Source organism: Coffea eugenioides, chromosome 2 (assembly GCF_003713205.1).
Source record: "Coffea eugenioides isolate CCC68of chromosome 2, Ceug_1.0, whole genome shotgun sequence".
Taxonomy (NCBI): Eukaryota; Viridiplantae; Streptophyta; class Magnoliopsida; order Gentianales; family Rubiaceae; genus Coffea; species Coffea eugenioides.
In genome coordinates this window covers 21,476,793-21,494,711 of record NC_040036.1, presented here as the reverse complement: position 1 = coordinate 21,494,711, position 17,919 = coordinate 21,476,793, and the positions used below count along the sequence as shown (strand labels likewise).

Below are 17,919 nucleotides of genomic sequence, written 5' to 3'. Positions count from 1 at the left end.
TGAAGGAAAATGTAGATACACTAATAATTTTTTCAGAGTTTTATTCTCTGATCTGTGAAATATCCAGATATACAATTTTGAAGAATCTCTTGCTTTTGAAAGCTATTTGAACTCTTTGATTACTACCTTCTATTTTTTCAGATTAGCATCTCTTAGTCAATAGCTTTCCATTTGTCTTCCTAAAATTTCCTGGTCTATATATTAGTCCCTCGGAAGATCTTATGTGGTTCAACGTGACCTCAAGCATATTGAGGTTCAATTACCTTGATTTGGCAAATCAGTGCTTCATTGTGTAATCTTTCTCTTGCTTTATTTTCCCCACTTGCATAGTTTATAAAGATTGTAGGAATTGATGTGTGCTAGTTGATGTCATTACATCTGCAAAAAATAACCAATTTTAGGCATCAAACATGGAGACACTGCAGAACTTTTGTAATCTCAGCTAGGCTTGCTTCTTCTTGGCCAATGGAGCAAGATAGGACAAATGTTCTGGTTTGAGCATTCAATGAGGCTGGATGGGAGCTTGAGCAGGACTGCAAGGTTCCACACTTTTGGGGATGCTTCTTGAGCTTCTTTGTCAGGTTGATCAGGCATTCCTTATTGAAGAATGACTAGACGTATCATAAGCATGTTAGCATCATTCTTATGAAGGTATGTAAGTTTCACAAGTCTATTCTTAGGTTTGTGAAGCCAATCCACTTCAGAAACCACTAGCTCATTTTGAAAGAGAAGCTGCAGCCTGGCATACTGTTAGGATAAACAGGTTTTCTTCTGTATTGCAGAGAATTATACGTCCTTGAATGGTATCAATAGCTTTTCCTAAGATTTTTTTTTTTTTTTTTGGGCATCCTTTACCTTGCATCATCAGCCATCACACAAATGACCTGGCCATCTTTTGGTAAAGCTAGAGGGTTAAGCAATAAAACTGGAAAGTGACCAATTCTAGAGAAGAATACGAAAGGTTGAGCTTCACTAGAAAGGACAAATATAATGATGATTTAGAGTTACATTTAGCTTTTTATTGAAGTATTCTCAGTATTATTAAACCAACTACAACGTGACCAATAAATTTGTATCTAAATGAAGAGAACAAATAAAAGACACAGAGTGTACTGGTATTGTTGTCAAAGAAAGATCCTGTAAGTGGTATACAAAAAGGAAACATACTTTTTGGTCAAGTGCTGTAAATTTTAATTCCTCTGCTTGTGGTTGGAAAGCTTTCTCTTTCTGTAGTATAATAAGCTAATCAGTTTCTCTTTTTCTGTTGAAACTGCAGTGCTCAAATGCATGTGCATATACAACATGTGTTTTTTTGTTGTGTTGGCAATGCTCTGTAACTCTGCACGTGCAGCTATTTATGCTTCTTTTGAGCTTGAATGGCTTATACTTGGTTTTTGAACCTTTCAAGATGTTGAATGAATTTGTTTATGTAGTTATCATGAAGATCCTGATTGCCAAAAACATTTTTCATCTGAGCAGCTTTGACCCTTATCTGCTCTCCCTCCGCTTCCACCATGACCCGTCTAATTGATGCAGCAACGCATTCCCGGCTGAAAGAGCCATCAATGTCTCTTGGAACTTCATAGCCTACTTCTTTCTCTGCTAATAATTTAGCATTCAGTGTCTGGTCATATACCATTGGCATGAGAATCAGTGGGTGTCCAAATCCAAGGCACTCAATTATTGATCCCCAACCAGAGTGGAAGAGGCATCCTCCTATGGCTGGGTGGGCAAGTATTTCTATTTGAGGTACCCAGCCTAGACAAACAATGCCCTGGTTTGAGGTGCGATCAAGAAAACCAGGGGGCAGTAAATTTACAGTGTCTGCTAGTGGCTTCCTGAGAATCCATATAAAAGCTAGCCCTGAAAGCTCGACTGCGAAAGCCAACTCATGGATTTGCTCAATTGGCATCTTGTATTCACTTCCAAAGCCCACAAACACTACGGACTTTGGTTTCTGTTTATCCAGCCACAGAAAGGTTGTAGACCAGCTCGAATTATTGTCACTGTGGCTCTCTTGTATGGTCTCTGGGGGTGGAGGGAGTACACCTATAGGCAAAACAGGCCTTTGATAGAGTTCCTCAACAAGATTTATGTATTCTCCTTCAAACTCTTTACAGCTTTTCACAGCAACAAAGCTGCATCCTCGTACAACTTTAGCAATACGTTGGCCACTGGATAGACCTGATATGTCAGGAATGTGCAAATTCTTGAACGCTGTAGGTGCATAATGAGGCCTATGGGCTACCAGAGAAGGGAAGCTGAACCAATCTGGTGGCCTCGTGAAATGCTCTGCAGTTTTACGTAGAGTTCCAGAGATCAGTTCGCCTGGTGGTCCCAAGAATGCTAGAGTTGCAGCTGTATAAGCACTGAAAAAGGCCACAGGTATGCCAAATTTAGCAGCAGTTTCTGGAATCCAACCTGCAGCAAAGTCCACAAGGATCAAGTCTGGCAATTCCTGTTGCAGGAGCTTCTCCATGGGTTCAGCTAATCTGTCGTACGCCTTCTTCAAGAACTGCGTTTGCTCTGGTTGAACGTCGATGGTGGCCTCACAGTTCTCTGGTAAGCCATCAACCAATGGCAGGGGGACTGCCAGCAGCTTTATTCTGTCTGATAAGTCTGCAGGAATGGGGGGCAATCGGCATAGGTTTTTTGGCGTGGAAACAAAGGAAATTTTGACACCTTTTGTAGCTAATTTTTTGGAGAACTCCAGAAATGGTAGCAGGTGGCCAAATGCTAGCCATGGGAACATCATGAGATGATGCTGTTGAGCAGCCATGGGTGGTACTCGACTCCTTACAAGCAGCTGCTAATTTGATGCATTTTGTTAAACCCAATAAATAGAAGTTTGCAGCTTCCTCTACTCCCATGTCACAATCCTTCTGTGATAGCTGTTCTCGTTCTACACGACTAGAAAAATGCTCATCACGTTAGTTAGCTGATAGTTTCTTTTCTTTTCTCTTGTAAAGGTTTTCTTAGGGTGATATGGAATCCAAAAAAGAAATAATAAAAAAAAAAAGACCAGAAGAAAACCATCCTGGTTCTCATTCATCCCAAATGCATTGCGTTTCAGTACTTGTGAATCAACTACTTCACTTTCTATTAACAAGAGATTTTGTGATTTAAAGAAAGCCAAATGTGTTATGGTTCCTACCCAAAAAAAAAAAAAAATTTGCTTTTGTGCTTATGGAGTTGACAGCTTTTGCCACCATCATCTTACAAGCCCAATCATTAAAACTCGAATAGGTTTTCACACGTTACTTTGGAGTGGGAGATGAAGGCGCGATGACTTGGAAAACTCATTAGTCAAACTCTAGTCAACATCGTATCCGCAATATGTTTCGATAAAAGGCTTTTTTTTTTTGGTAAGATAATTTTTTTTTAAGTACGAGTGAGAGTTCGGATTCAAAATCTCTTATTTATACTTTTTCTCTCAATATCACCCAACTCATGTTTTCCTTCCCTCCTTCCCTTTGCAATAAAAGTCAAGAGCTCGTTTGGATTGCAATTTTTAGAAAGTTTTTAGAGAAAGATTATTGTAATACTTTTTAAAGATGTAATGTATGTGAAATAAAAATATAATAAAAATTTGTGCAGAAGAAATATTTATGAAAAAATATAAAAATTTTTCTCTAAAAAATCACAATCCAAACAATGTTCACAATTGCTTAAATAGATACGCTCAACATTCTAATTATTTTTTGTTCTTATCGAATTAACATATTATTACTACGTACCGAGAATCTAGGACTAGTGGAATTTGGAATATTAATTACTCTCTTGTTGTTAGAATTAGTTTTAAGATTCTTTTCTTTATTTAGCATATAATCCTTTTGTCTCCTTTTGGCATATATATATATATATATATATATATTTATGAGTATGTTTATCAGGTGTGTTCAGCGAGTGCTTGTTGAAATGTCATTTTGGTGTTAATATTTTGAAAATTTATAATTAAATAAGAAAAGCTTTTAAATATAAAAATAAATTAATAATTATTAATATATACATTCATTCATATGGTTGATATTTCAATCCAATCCCCGTACAAAACGAAAAGAAAACATGAGTAAACCATCGCATGACTCACCTTAAATCTCTTATGATTTCCCCTTGTGGATATGTCAAATTACATCAACAACACCGGACCAAATAGTAGTACTATATGATGTATGGAACCTTCTTTAGCTTCTATTTTCTTTTTATCAAATGAATTTATGGAATCTTCTATTTGCCTAAAAAATGAGCATATTCTACAGGGGAAAGAAAATCTACCAACTTACTTGAGTTGTGATACGAAGAAATTAATGGTACTCATTAGCAACAAAAATCTATAAAGCCCTCTCCTTCTCAAAACTCAATCTCACTGACGAGTGGTACTTTCTAGTAGTAGTACTTTGTAGAATGCAAGAAGCCAATTACAACCACCACTCCGCCACCGGCACTGCGACTGGTTTTCTCGCCGTCAACGGTGGTGGGCCATCTTCCAAACGCTTAAACAAGCCCCAGTTACCCCCACTCACAGTCCCACCAGGACACGTTTGCTTCCGACTCCTCTGCCACGCGTCTCGGGTGGGCGGAATCATCGGCAAGGCCGGCTCAATCATCCGGCAACTCCAGCAAGAAACCTCCGCTAAGATCCGAGTCGAAGACTCGCTCCCCAACTCGGATGACCACCGAGTCATTGTTATTATAGGCAGGACATCACTTGTTAGGAGAATTAGTTTCAATGCCAACAGGGAAGGAGACAGTGCTAGTGGTGGTTGTGATTGTGATGATGGTGATGACGAAGTGTTTGTTTCAGCAGCGCAGGAGGCGGTGGTCAGGGTGTTTGGCAGGGTGATAGAGGTGGCGGCGGAGAGCTGCGGTGATGGGTTCGCAGCGAGTGGGGGACTGGTGTCGTGTAGGCTGCTGGCGGAGACGAGTCAAGTTGGGGCAGTGATAGGGAAGGGCGGGAAAGTGGTTGAGAAGATTAGGAAGGATACTGGTTGTAAAATCAAAGTTTTGACTTCGGAAAAGTTACTGACAGATGAAATGGTTGAGGTAATTGAATCCTGGCTGTAGGAAATCTCCTACCTTACAACTTCGATATGCATTGAAGTCTGTATTAGATACAGGGTCAGTTAATGGAGTAGTATTGGAGTGCTTACAGTTCTGGATTGCTTTTTATGTGTTGGAATTCTTTGCTGTGCCATGATGTGTTGACATTGCACTTTCCGTGGTTAAGTAAATGCATGATATCGTAGGACTACCATATAGTGGTTGAGTTTTTCGTTTTACTGAGTTTGTGTGAGTTTGATATGTATTGAAATTAATTCAGGTATAAAGTCAGTCCATGTGGAGTGTATAGAAGTAATATTAATTGAGAATGATTGAGCTCTGATTGAATTAATGTCAAAGATTGAATCTCGATTTTCTTTATGATAACTAGCTTATTCAAAAAGATGGCTTCTTGGTATTGTTGGATTTTCTGTTGAAAATAATTGTTTATGACTGATAAGCTTGCTAAAATTAGCTTTTCGCTGGTCTAGTCTACAAAGTTTTTTATCCCCATAAAAGCATCTAACATGGGTAAGTCTGTGGACAGATTGAAGGTGATATCGTGGCTGTTAAGAGAGCACTTGTTGCTGTAACTCGTCGACTGCAAGACTGTCTACTAGCTGTTGAGAAAGCAAGGATGATGGCAAGCAGGCCATTTGAAGCCATACATCAAGAGAGCTTACCTGATTTACGTATGGACCTACCTATTCATAGAGTTTTAGTTCCACAATCTACAGAATCAAGCTCCTCCGGATATTCCTCAGGGGACTATCCATTGTCAGTAGAGGCTGACAGGGTTCCAGTTATGGAATTAAAACCACCTCAGCAAGAAGTTGTCTTTAAAATTCTTTGCTTAAATGATAGAGTAGGGGGCGTGATCGGTAAAGGAGGTTCAATTGTAAGGGCTCTTCAAGCAGAGACAAGTGCTTCTATTAGTGTTGGGCCTACTATTGCTGAATGTGATGAACGATTGATAACTATTGCTGCAATGGAGGTTTGATTAGATTTTAGCTGTGTTTTAGTCTGAATGGATTATAGTGACTGATTGTGGATTAACACTTTATATCGTTTTGGTCCCTTCTGTTTAGAATCCAGATTCACGACAGTCACCTGCACAAAATGCTGTAGTACTAGTTTTTAGCCAGTGTGTAGAGGCTGACTCTGACAAGGGGCTGGATTCTGGCTTGAAGGGCCCACCTGTTTGTGCAAGACTTGTAGTACCATCAAGTCAAGTTGGTTGTTTGTTGGGTAAAGGAGGAGCAATAGTTTCAGAGATGAGAAAGGCGACTGGTGCAGCCATTAGAATTTTTGCGGGTGAGCATGTACCAAGATGCACTTTGGAAAGTGATGAAGTTGTACAGGTATGCATATTTGAAACTTATCATCTAATAAAGAATTTTTTAAATAATTTATTCTAACCATTTCAGTTAACTTATGCAGGGAGTTTTATTTATTAGCTTACAAAAAGTAGAAGTATCAGCTAAAATTATCATTTACATCTCAGAAGAATTGTCCTAACCATATCGATTAAGACATTATGTGCTGCAACATGTGTTTTTTTGCCTTTTTCTGTCAACTTTCTTTTTCCCGCGGGACAGTAGAAGACATGTATGTATCAATAGGTGGTTGTGCCTGTGATAGATCTGACAATCTTGGTGGAAAAGTTGATGTCAATAAAGTTAGTTTGGTTACCTTTGCAGAGCATGATGTCAGGTTTGAAATTAGATCACAAAAAGTGTAGGATAGGCAGCAGTTCATGTCTCTGGGACTGGAAGTGAATGGAATGTCAAATATGAGGTTCCTGTAATTTTTAAGATCTGCTTCAAAATCTTATTGTATTTGTTTTATGGATAAGTGATTTCATCTGTTATATATAGTTGATCTTTTCTTATGCATCCCTTTTGGTGCTTTGTCTTTTATTCTCTTGAACACTGTGAAAAGTTTTTGATGTATCTTTCTTGCAATCGGAAAGGTTCTATTTATTTTCATTGTAAGTTGGTCAAAGTTTATATTTCTTGTTGAATTGTTTTGGAATTTTACCACTCTGCTTTGACACGATGGATTTTCACTCTTTTGACAGATTACTGGTGAGCTTGTGAATGTACAAGATGCATTGTATCATGTCACTGGTAGGCTGCGATATAATCTCTTTGCAACTAGAATGCTGAATAGTGCCGGAAATAGGAGCAGTTCCTCTTGTGTTACTGAAACAGGTCCCTTGGGGAGAGCAAGGGATCAGCCTTTGCCTGGATTTCTTCCTTCTGTTGGTATCTCTCAGAGTCAGCACTTGACGAGAAGTATGGAGAATCTTGCTCTTTCACAAAGTGTAAATTGTCCCCCGTCACCAGGGCTATGGACATCGCAGGTGAAAGAAAGTAGTAACTTTTTCTTGTTAGCATCTCTAGCTTTAGTCTTCTGCTGCTTCTATTATGTTGCTATTACTATTTGTGTCCTTTCTTTATGTTGAAGGTTAAGGTGTAATCATATTCTTTTTGTATTGTTTATTACATCAACTTCCCACTATTTGGGGTGCTCAATTGCAGACAGTGCCAGGAGTCGATCAAAGGAGTCAACTTGATGGCAGAGGATTGACTTCAACTAAAGGTGGTGTTGAACTTGGCAGGTTTGTACTAGCATGCCTGGAGAACACTCAATGTTTTATATGCTTGTTATAAAACATTTTATGAGATTGGATGCTGCCTACCAAAATAATAGTAATAATAATATATACACAGAGATTAAGCTAGGGAGAGAAATGATGATGAAGAAAGCTGGATTCAGTGCAAAGAAACCTTTGCTTAGAGGAAGGAGCTTAGAATTATTAAATTCTAGTGAATTGAATTGTTTCCTCAAGTTCTTTAACTTCCCTTGTAAATTTGGAAATTTGATGTATTAACAAATACAAATTCTAAAGTAAACTTGCTTTTTGCCTTGATTATTTCATGTCACTTGTAATGTTTCTACAGGATTTATTGTGTGGTGGTATTTTGAGACATTAGTTGCCCTCTATAAACATTTCAAGTATCTTGTAGCCTGCTAATTGAATGTCTTCCCTCCGGTCTTCGACCTACGCATCTTAGCATCTGATGTTCTTTCTGCTGTTTATGCTAACATTGCTATTGTATTCCTTCTTGTAACTTAATTGTGTGAATAATATTAAGGTGCTCTTAGTGTAATCTTTTGAGTAACCTTATAACACCTGCTTTACTTTCTTAAATGCTTTTCTGCGATTGATACCAAAATGTATATTTGAGAGTATACTGGTTATGTGATAATATCAGATGGGCTGCTCTTTCTAAATGAACTTACCGGATGGCATGCGAATTATATATGTGAAGCTAATGAACATGATGAACTATCTAGAGGAAGTATTCAACCAGGCCAGAAATGCAGCATGTGAAAATTGTCTAAATTGTTGCTAAATGCATTTTGTTGGCACTCATCAGCTATTTATTCTTTTTGCGCATTTGCAGTGGTGACAGATCTGCCATTGTGACAAATACCACTGTGGAGATTGTAGTTCCTGAAAATGTTATTGGCTCAGTTTATGGAGATAATGGTAGCAATTTGGTTCGTCTAAGACAGGTGGGTAGTACTTTCTACGTGCTTAAAGACAAATGAAAGCTCTGAAGTTAGGGGCTATGCATCTCAACTCCATATTCCTGATCTTTTGTACTTTCTGGTGTTTGTTACATAATTCCTGTGTCAGTATGTCTAACATGGGTTTCCTGGCGAAGAATTAGTATAATGTACCTCATCTGAAGTTTTACCTCAAATATCCATCCTATAGGTCATTTTAAGTCTGTGGACCTATTGGTGTTTGATCTTAGATCTTACCTGATAGCTGAATGAGCAAATACTTTGAAAGGTAGTTTTTAGTCTTACCAGCTCTAAGAAAGGCAATTCATGTACTACTCACTACTAGTGGCCTCTTTTTATATATATATATATATATTTTATAGTGAGTTGGGAAACATGAATGTGGGAGACTAAGTAGAATCCTGTGTGCGCTGATGATGTGTCGTGTCTTGACGGAGAACATGATCCTTGAAAGGTGTTATTGCTGTATGAAGATTGATACTATGTGATGTGAGCCTCAGTTTAGTTGATTTGGCTTCTAGAGGATACAAAATTTATGGAATAATTTATAAGCAGAAGCTACAGATTTGGTGTGTTTCTTAGCAGTACGCAAGCTTTCATACCCATATTATGCAGCAAAGAAAAATTCTTGTTTATCTCTAGTTTTATTACTCGAATGAACAGAGATTTGTTGGTCATCGAATTGATATCCTCTTTCTTCTGGTGCATTTTCGTTTAGATTTCTGGCGCCAAAGTTGTAGTGCACGAGCCACGCCCCGGAACATCTGACAGGATGGTTGTCATATCTGGATCTCCTGATGAAACACAAGCAGCGCAAAGCCTCCTCCATGCGTTCATACTCACAGGGTCATCATGACGAGATGAATCTTTCTGCTAACAGATTGCCTTTTTGTTTTTTTGGGGCATATAACATCAGAGCTTCCGTTTTAAGCTCCAGCTTTGTACATTACTCCAATTTCTTTGATGCCCTTTATTCTTGAAAAGGAAAGAAAACGCCCTATTAATTCCAAGAAATTAGTTTGGGGCATCATAGTTCAATTTTGTTGGCCATGTATTTTGCAAGCCAACTAGAATGGTCATGTACTAATAAGCTTGATATTTTGTGATTAAACTGAAGGGTGAAAACCCCTGTTTTTAATTGAAATTGGAGTAACATGTGTTAGTAGAAAGCTTTAACAGCCAACTGCTTATGCAAAACATATGGTCGTGCTATCTGTTTTCAGGTACATTGCCATGTTCCCTGAAGTCTTTTTCTTTTTCCCCCCGCAACAAGAAAGGTAGGCTGTCCTTACGAGCTGGTCGATTCTCAGGACATGCATGCATTCCCGAATGGGATCTTCCATCATGTCTCATCCACTCATGATAGGAAACTGGTACCTGCTAAATTTTGCCAAAATATGAAACTAAATGTAAACCTTTCGCGGTCCTCTTGGCTTGTCCCATTTTAAGTTTTAAGTTGCAACTTCCTAGTTCCAATTTTAATCATCAGCGTCATGTTAAGGAGAGTGCTGAGACCGTTTCAAGGCCTGGCAGGTTGAAGTATTTATTTATGCGAGTCAAAATGCACTTCAGCCATACGCCCTTGCATCATGAATTGAATTGGAAAACCATTAGCTGCACTAAAATTGAAATGCATATTATTGGCACACTTGTGTCACTAGCTCCTTGGCCAAACAACATTAACGATTGACATTGAAGTGATGTACAGAAACATGGGACACTTAAGTAATACCTTGCACATAAACCAAAACACCAGCCTTGGTATGTTATCAGCTCTTCGCGACAGCTTCAGCCGATGTTGCTGTTGGCGTTGGTTTGAGAAGTATTTCCACGTTATCATGAACTCCTTGCAGCAGTAACTCACCATCATATGTCAAAACCTTGCGTTTCTTAGCCGCCCTCAGTGTTCCAACAAGGGCTTCAAAGATGTTTGCACATCTATCGTCATTGAACAGCACGCCAAATGTGACCTTCAAGATAAAATAACAACATATATTGAGAATATCCAGATAAAAGAACTCATCTAAAAGGTAAAAAAAGATCAGTTGTCAGAAGATTTTGACCCCACAAAACCACGCAAGTCCAACTTCTTATCCACATAAATCACATTAAGATGGGTGAAAATGATTGCAACTCTTTAAATATTTCGAAGCAGTAGCGTATTCATAATAACATGCTACAAAGCCAAAGGTAAATATTAAAATTTTCTCAAGCATTTAAACGACTTATAAACTTAAGATTGGGCATACAAGATAATCTAATAAGTACAAACTTTACTCCTGTAACTTTGACGATAAGGACGGTGAGAGTGTGTCAAATGGCACCTTTGAGTTGAAGTAAATTGTCAAGAAAAAGAAAAACTAAGGGGGAAGTAGAGCTAGAGATCACAAAACCACACCAGGCAACAGCTGAATGGTTTTGGCAAGATGAAGCAAAGAAGAGAAAAGGAAAGAAAAAGATAGCTTGAGGAAGAACTTCCATTCCTTGATAACTCTGTCTCCTTTTCCTCCCTCCCTTTTCTGACCTTCATCTTGCTGAAAATGTAGTTCCTGCTTGAAGCAGTCTCGGCCTGGTGGGAGGGTAGTTCTTGAGAAGAACAAGGTGACATGCAAGTCCTGGAGGATTCATTGTTTTGTTATTCATATCCTTCAAATGCTTCAGTTCAGAACCTAACTATTTCACAGCTACAAAACTTTCCATGAACTGCTAACATTCCAGATAACAAATTTTACCATGAAATTTTCATGCTAGATTCTTTACAATCATATAAGTTACCATAATCTGCCATTAGATTCCTGAATGAGGGCTTTCTCAGCTTTTCCAGCCACCACTAGTTTTCAGAAAGCTCATGATTATGTTGTTGTAGTTATTACCAGAAAGTGTCCCAACACTTGTCCTACACGCTGAGCATCAACGAAATATGTAGATTTATAAGTTTACATCTAAGCATAACCGCTATATCCGTATGTAAAGTATCTAAATGAAACATATGAAGACCAAAAGGTAAAACATTCTGGCATTACCCTCTGGCAACTACAATAGTTACATACACAAGTCCTTTCAACACTAGTAGAGAGCCCAAATTCTGTTCTAATCTATGGAAAACAATTCATTCTGCTGTTGTTCTGTACCTTCATGTGCTTGATAAAACCAAATTCGCACGCAAATACCAGGTGATATTAATTTCCAAACTTTAGGCTGCAGCATCAATAGGTGTGACTGGACCAAATTGATACGTAGAGCATGAGGCTTTGAACAATTAATTAGAAGCCTTTTTTTGCCTGTTCTAGATTTATTAAGATACCCTTAACACTACAAAAGGATGTCTATTTCACGGCAAAGGTGATGAAGCTAAAAATTCAGAAATGAGAGAACATTATTTGCAATGAAAAGGTATTGACAGAATGCCAGAATAAAGAAAGTTCACCATGCTAAATTTCAGTCCTAGAGCCAATGACCAGCAAGGTCAGTTAACATCTGATGCTATACTGCTCAATGCAAAAGCAATTTGCATCATCAGCTCAAATTTTCCTCAGCCAGAAACAGAGATCACTCAAGGTCAGATTGTAGCAAGAAAAATTTCAGATTTACACCACAGCCCAGTTGATAAAAGATCAAAATAATCTGCTCTAACATGCGATCGGGAAAATTGTCGAGTACTTGATCTGGATTGCTTCTATAGTTTGCATTGCACAGAAGAACAGTATTGATGGTCAGGTAGGGAGAGGAAGATGAGATTACCTTGTATGACCCATCATCTTGGAGTTTGCCCAGCCTTTTGATTTCCTCTTTGAGTCTTTCAACCTCCTCTTCAACATTCATTTTGTCTTCGGTTGGATTGTAATCACACGTATACTTCAGAATTTGGGAAGCTTACGTATATTCTTCTTAGATATTTTTCCTCCCTGAATTTGGATTTTCCTCTAACAAGGGATGAGGAGAGATAAATAGGGAAGAGAGATGGTCCCCGGGCAATGTAATATTTGATAATTCTATCCTATTAAAAGAAATTATTACGAGTATTTTTTGTCCAAGGTTTGTGTGACACTGGGATTTTAAAGTTGATTTTTTTTAATAAAAAGTGAATTGACCTATTTTTTTTAAAAAAAATTAAATATAATGTTACAGTAATACACAAATAAAAATAACTCAAAAAAATATCACATCCATATGATATATCAAATATTTATAATAAAAATTTTTCATATATACTAATATAGTAAAATATTTTTAAAATATTTTCAAAAATAACTAATTCAGACGGAGGCCTGTTGATATTTTTTACAACAAAATGTGTATCGATAATAGTACCATAATTTTGACTCACAAGGACCTTTTGTGGGTAAGGTCCAGTATTATCAAAATTTTATGATCTTTTCCTATCTGTTCCTCTATCATTTACTCAAAAAGAACAACTTTTCATATTAATTCATCATAGATCATAAAAGTAGAGGGAAAAAACTTTTTTAGGTGCACATTTTGACATAAATAGACGCTTTGATAAATGAAATCAAGTTAGCCCTTTTATTTTAGTTTATATTTTTTATTTGAGAGAGAAATGATCATTTCATTTTACTTTTGTTTATATATGGTTTATATGTCAAAAATTATTTGATCTTATTCTATACATATTTTTTCCAACTATTTTTTGATCTTTTTAATTATTTTTATCACTTTTTTTAAATTTTATATACATCACATATTATAAAAAAAATGTTGCAATATTTTTTAAAAAATTGGTCCAAATAACACCATGTGGCTATTTATTATCCATCTGAGGTTTAGGATTATTATTAGTAAGTAGTACTAATTGAGAAAATACAGAAGGCGGAGAGATAAATCGGGTGTGCTTTCTTTGTACGGAAACGCAGCAGAGATCATGAACGACGTACAACGCCAACACCACCCTCATCATCATCAGCAGCAGCAGCAGCAAAGACAGCCCGGGCCCCACCACCCCCACAACCACCTGGAAGATGAAGAAGACGACGACGTTTCTGCTGGAGGTGGTGGCGGAGAAGAGTCCATAGACAATCCTCATCCTCACTCCCATGACCCTCACTCTCAGATCCGCTACGACGCTCTTTCCCATTCCCACGCGCTTCACAACGGCGGGGGTGTTACCAACATGGATTCCGCCCTCAATGGCGTTGAGGGCGTCGGCCCCCATGGTTTGTATGTGCCCGGCTCCGAAATTGCTCCCGCTCCAGCTGCTGGAGCTGGGTCCGACCAGCTTACGCTGTCGTTTCAGGGAGAGGTCTATGTTTTCGACTCTGTTTCTCCTGAAAAGGTACTCGTTTCCTTCGTTTACTTATTGCATTTGATGGGTTTTTGAAAGAAGATGAAAATTCTCAATATCGATGGATAGATTTCTTTGAATTATGCAACACGCTAGCTTTCCCTAAAAAAAGAGAAAAAGGGTTCTTCTTCTACCTAGTAATGTTTCTGCGATTTTGTCTGAGGGCTGAAAAAGTGCTTTTCTTGCGGAAAAATGGGCTTGATTTTAGTGGATTATTGATTTTAGGATGGAAAAAATTAAGTTCTGGTGGATAGACTTCGCTATATTAATCAAGAAAGCTGGTCTCTCTCTTTCTTTTTTCCGAAGTATGGGAATGTAGCAGAAAAAGGAGAGGGATTCTTTTTTTTCGACCTGGTAATATTTCTGTTCAGCAAAAATTTTATTTTTTTTGTGGCTTAAAAGTGCTTGTCTTGCTTGTGAATGGGCCTGAACCTTAGTGGATTTGTGACTTAGAATGGTGGTTTTTTTTTTTAACGGTTTTCATGTGCACTTACTGGATTGATTGGGTCATGCGTTCTTGATTGGGTAGAGGCAAGTTCTTGCTAGTGTGAAGGCATGCAGTTCTTTGAGTGTCTTGACGCTGACTTCTTTTTAATCGGTTATGTAAATTCTCTAATTTGGTGTGGGTTTTCTCGTGCTAGACGCGAAGTTTCCATGGTGCATTTGTCTGTTCGATTTTTGATGCTTTATAGTATTTCATAAGGTAGTGAGTATGTGAACTAGTTTTAGGGTACGTATTATGGAAAAAGGATGATGACATGGGATTTAACTTTTCTTCTTCATTCACTTTCAGGTTCAAGCAGTGTTATTACTGTTGGGGGGATATGAAGTACCCACTGGCATTCCTGCTGTTGGCATGGCTTCCCAGAATCCTAGGGTAGTGGATATGTAGTTTGTGAAATGCCCTTCCTTTTTATTTTTTCCCCTCCAGGTATGGCTTTAGTTTATGTAAGTTCTTACTGTCTCTCTTCATCTTATGTAGAATTTGAGTGACTTACCAGGGAGATCAAGTCAACCCCAAAGAGCTGCTTCCTTGAATCGGTTTAGAGAAAAAAGAAAAGAGCGATGTTTTGATAAGAAGATTCGTTATACTGTGCGGAAGGAAGTTGCACTAAGGTATTGTACATATCTTTTTGAATATATTTCTCAAAGGCAACTTGAAATATAAAATGGAGAACTGATGGATGATACGTGATTTTAATCTGTACCTTATAGAATTGGGAAAATGAATATGATCATGTAAAGTGTCTGTGAACTATCATGCTTCCTAATCTAAGTATCTGCCGTCATAGGAGTGGATAGATATAAATTATGATGACCAAAAAGATTCAGTTTATCAAATTTGAAATATACATACTCAGGAAATAGTGATCAGTATTATGTGCATGCGTATAATGTATTGAGATATCTCCAGAATGCCAGTTATGTTATGAGGAAATGTGTAATCTTTAGCAGGAGCAACAATGTGCTTGAGTTTCGTAAAGTCGCTGGAAACACTGACTTTCATTGTTCTTCTACTTTTCCCACCATTGAAGGAAAAGAGTTCTATTCTCTTTGATGTTGCTTTAGTTAATGAAATGCTACGTCATATATTGGGAAATACAGAGAGATAATTAGGGCTTAGAAAGAGTTGGCAAAACCTTGTCCTGATTCTTTACTAGAATAGAGGTCCTACTGTGTATTTCTGCATGGTGAGTTCCAACTGACTAAATATTAGGCAGGTGATTTATTTGATAAATAGGTGTTTGATGGAGTGCGGAAGCAAATATTTTTAGTAGAGTTTTTCCTTCAAAGCAATTCTTGGCATCATATCGTGCCTGCTGTTAAGAATGAGGGTCATTGTTGCACTACCTCTTGAACTCGCTTTCCATGTCAGGATGCAGAGAAAGAAGGGTCAGTTTACATCTTCAAAGTCAGTTTCAGAGGAAGTTGGATCATCTTCTTCAGATTACAACCCAATGTCAGGACAAGAAGAGCAGGAAACATCGTGAGTATTGCATCTCTTTCTCTCTTTCTTCTATATGTGTTTGTGTGTGTGTGTGTGTCTGTATTATATGCACTCTATGAATCTTTTATCTGCTTTTTTTTGGTTTCACATATAATTCTTAGCCTGATTACAAATTATCACTTTGTTGTTTTGGAATATTACTGAGCTATCACTTTTGTCTTTGAACTCTTTTAAGTTGAAATCTAACATTCAGTTCCTTGACTCAACAGATGTAGACATTGTGGGATTAGCTCCAAATCCACTCCTATGATGCGCCGTGGACCAGCCGGCCCAAGGACACTATGCAATGCATGTGGACTCAAGTGGGCCAACAAGGTCTGCAAACTCTTGAATCATCACTTGTTAAATTTTGGTTTTTTGCTTGTGGGAAGCGCTACTTGCTCTCTTATCTTTCTTCATTTTGTAAATAGTGATACTTTGTGTTTTTAAGAGCCACTAGCTGCTCTGTTTCATTCCTTTTTGGGTTTAGCCACAAGGAACTTGTCATCATTTATGTGTTTCATAGGTTGTCTTATTGTGATGTTGATTCTATCACATGACACTGGTGCTAGGATATCATGCTTGTCCTTGCCATCTTAGTCTAACCATGTGAATCTGTTAAGGAAGAACTTGGTAATAATGGCTTAGTGTAGATTTCTGAGCAATAACGAGAGGTACAGCTATCCCATGGCTAGGAGCATGTGGCATTAATCTCATAAACTTTCAACTTGAAGTAATTGGTGGGTAATCTTTAGAGAACGGCACCTCATTGTGAGCTTTTGGATGCAAGTCATCTTGTGTATCGAGATACATGGTTGGAGGCAATATTTTATACTTTTATCGCATGTAAAAGCTAACCTGGGGTATATTAGCATGTAGATTTGGCTCTGTAGATCAATTTCTCTTAGTTACTCTTTTTTCTCAATAGGCCTTACATCTTATGAAAGTTTCTTGCCATTGATTTTTTTTTTTTTTCTGTTCTTTTGTTCTACTTTCATTTCTCTCCTTATCGGCTTTGAGATTGATATTTTTCAAACTTTCGCAATATGCTTTTTCATATTCCCTCCGCGGCAAACAAGTCAGAAGCTCTTCTGGAGTTCAAACTGCTAGCAATTTTTGGTATTTGTCAAAATGCAACTATTTATCAAAACTTGCTTCATGAGCAAACTACTCGGATCATATTCTTAGAAGACCTCATTATGAGCTTGGAGTATCTTTGCATTATTGTGATCCATATACATTTCCCCTGTACCACATTATTTTTCAAAAACCTGCAGTAAGTAATCAGGAATACTGCTTTGAGGAATCTCACAGCATAGCTTGTGTTATGCAGGGCATTCTAAGGGACCTCTCTAAAGTTCCTGCCGCTGGAATCCATGATGTGATGGTGAAGGCTAGTGAGCAGGTTGGTGGCCTCCTACCCATGCCGTTAAAAGCTAGTCAATCTTCTTTAATTTGATTACACATTTCCTTTTTCTCATCATCTAGAAAAGAGTGGTATTTTCCTTGAGAAGGTTCATTCAACTGGTTTGCTTAATTTTTTCCCCTGATTGCAGAGCAATGGTGAAGCCAATGACTCTGATGGAGTGACTGCTGCTGTTGATATAATCACTTCATCAAATGGTGACAGCTCTGCTTTGACTGCTGAACAGTGAGCATTGTTGCAGTCACTGGAAAGTCAAATGTACCAATTGCAACTGAATCAAGGCGTGTAATAATGAAGAAAGTTACTACGGAGTAGCTAAATATACTTGTACTAATTGTACATATTGTACACTGAGGAGAAACATATTGAATGTTTCTTTTTTTTTTTTAAAGTTTTTTTGGGGTGCCTCCTTTTAGTTCCCCATTACGTGTAGATAGTGTTAGGCTTGCCCCTTGCTAACTGTGTATGAGAACCGATTGTAACAGCGGTAATATGTATTAGGATTTCATACAGCAGCACCTACTTTGGTAAGCATAACAAATCTTGACATCCTGTTTCTTTTGGTAT

General features: G+C 37.8%; 4 protein-coding genes across 5 annotated transcripts; 2 read left to right on the top strand and 2 right to left on the bottom strand.

Annotated features, from left to right (window-relative positions):
• Positions 1-1,381: 1,381 nt before the first annotated feature.
• LOC113759234 (putative UDP-rhamnose:rhamnosyltransferase 1) lies at positions 1,382-2,779 on the bottom strand. The gene has a single exon (XM_027301802.1). The coding sequence runs from the start codon at positions 2,777-2,779 to the stop codon at positions 1,382-1,384; it is 1,398 nt and encodes a 465-aa protein (XP_027157603.1).
• A 1,475-nt stretch (positions 2,780-4,254) lies between these two features.
• Positions 4,255-9,789, top strand: LOC113761306 (KH domain-containing protein HEN4). Of its 2 annotated transcripts, XM_027304238.1 has the most exons (7): positions 4,255-5,043; positions 5,588-6,034; positions 6,129-6,401; positions 7,121-7,405; positions 7,584-7,663; positions 8,514-8,625; positions 9,359-9,789. In XM_027304238.1, exons 1-7 carry the CDS (start codon positions 4,405-4,407, stop codon positions 9,494-9,496), a joined length of 1,974 nt encoding a protein of 657 aa, XP_027160039.1. In that variant the 5' UTR covers positions 4,255-4,404; the 3' UTR covers positions 9,497-9,789. The 2 variants fall into 2 exon arrangements, with proteins under 2 accessions (XP_027160039.1, XP_027160040.1); XM_027304239.1 differs by lacking the exon at positions 9,359-9,789 and having other exon boundaries at positions 7,121-7,415; positions 8,514-8,598.
• A 445-nt stretch (positions 9,790-10,234) lies between these two features.
• Positions 10,235-12,607, bottom strand: LOC113761307 (costars family protein). The gene is made up of 2 exons (XM_027304240.1): positions 12,382-12,607; positions 10,235-10,610 (listed from the first exon to the last, which is right to left on the bottom strand). Exons 1-2 carry the CDS (start codon positions 12,460-12,462, stop codon positions 10,410-10,412), a joined length of 282 nt encoding a protein of 93 aa, XP_027160041.1. The 5' UTR covers positions 12,463-12,607; the 3' UTR covers positions 10,235-10,409.
• Positions 12,608-13,460: 853 nt separating this feature from the next.
• On the top strand, positions 13,461-17,919 carry LOC113754236 (GATA transcription factor 28-like). The gene is made up of 7 exons (XM_027298611.1): positions 13,461-13,930; positions 14,733-14,816; positions 14,922-15,055; positions 15,816-15,926; positions 16,157-16,262; positions 17,260-17,331; positions 17,483-17,919. The coding sequence occupies exons 1-7, from the start codon at positions 13,520-13,522 to the stop codon at positions 17,579-17,581; spliced, it is 1,017 nt and encodes a 338-aa protein (XP_027154412.1). The 5' UTR covers positions 13,461-13,519; the 3' UTR covers positions 17,582-17,919.

Coding starts and splice junctions, on each gene's coding strand:
- LOC113759234 (XM_027301802.1), bottom strand. CDS start 2,779: ATGGCTGCTCAACAGCATCATCTCATGATGTTCCCATGGCTAGCATTT.
- LOC113761306 (XM_027304238.1), top strand. CDS start 4,405: ATGCAAGAAGCCAATTACAACCACCACTCCGCCACCGGCACTGCGACT. Junction 5,044..5,587: donor TGACAGATGAAATGGTTGAG/GTAATTGAATCC, acceptor GTCTGTGGACAG/ATTGAAGGTGATATCGTGGC. Junction 6,035..6,128: donor TAACTATTGCTGCAATGGAG/GTTTGATTAGAT, acceptor CCTTCTGTTTAG/AATCCAGATTCACGACAGTC.
- LOC113761307 (XM_027304240.1), bottom strand. CDS start 12,462: ATGAATGTTGAAGAGGAGGTTGAAAGACTCAAAGAGGAAATCAAAAGG. Junction 10,611..12,381: donor AAGATGATGGGTCATACAAG/GTAATCTCATCT, acceptor TTTATCTTGAAG/GTCACATTTGGCGTGCTGTT.
- LOC113754236 (XM_027298611.1), top strand. CDS start 13,520: ATGAACGACGTACAACGCCAACACCACCCTCATCATCATCAGCAGCAG. Junction 13,931..14,732: donor ACTCTGTTTCTCCTGAAAAG/GTACTCGTTTCC, acceptor ATTCACTTTCAG/GTTCAAGCAGTGTTATTACT. Junction 15,056..15,815: donor CGGAAGGAAGTTGCACTAAG/GTATTGTACATA, acceptor TTTCCATGTCAG/GATGCAGAGAAAGAAGGGTC.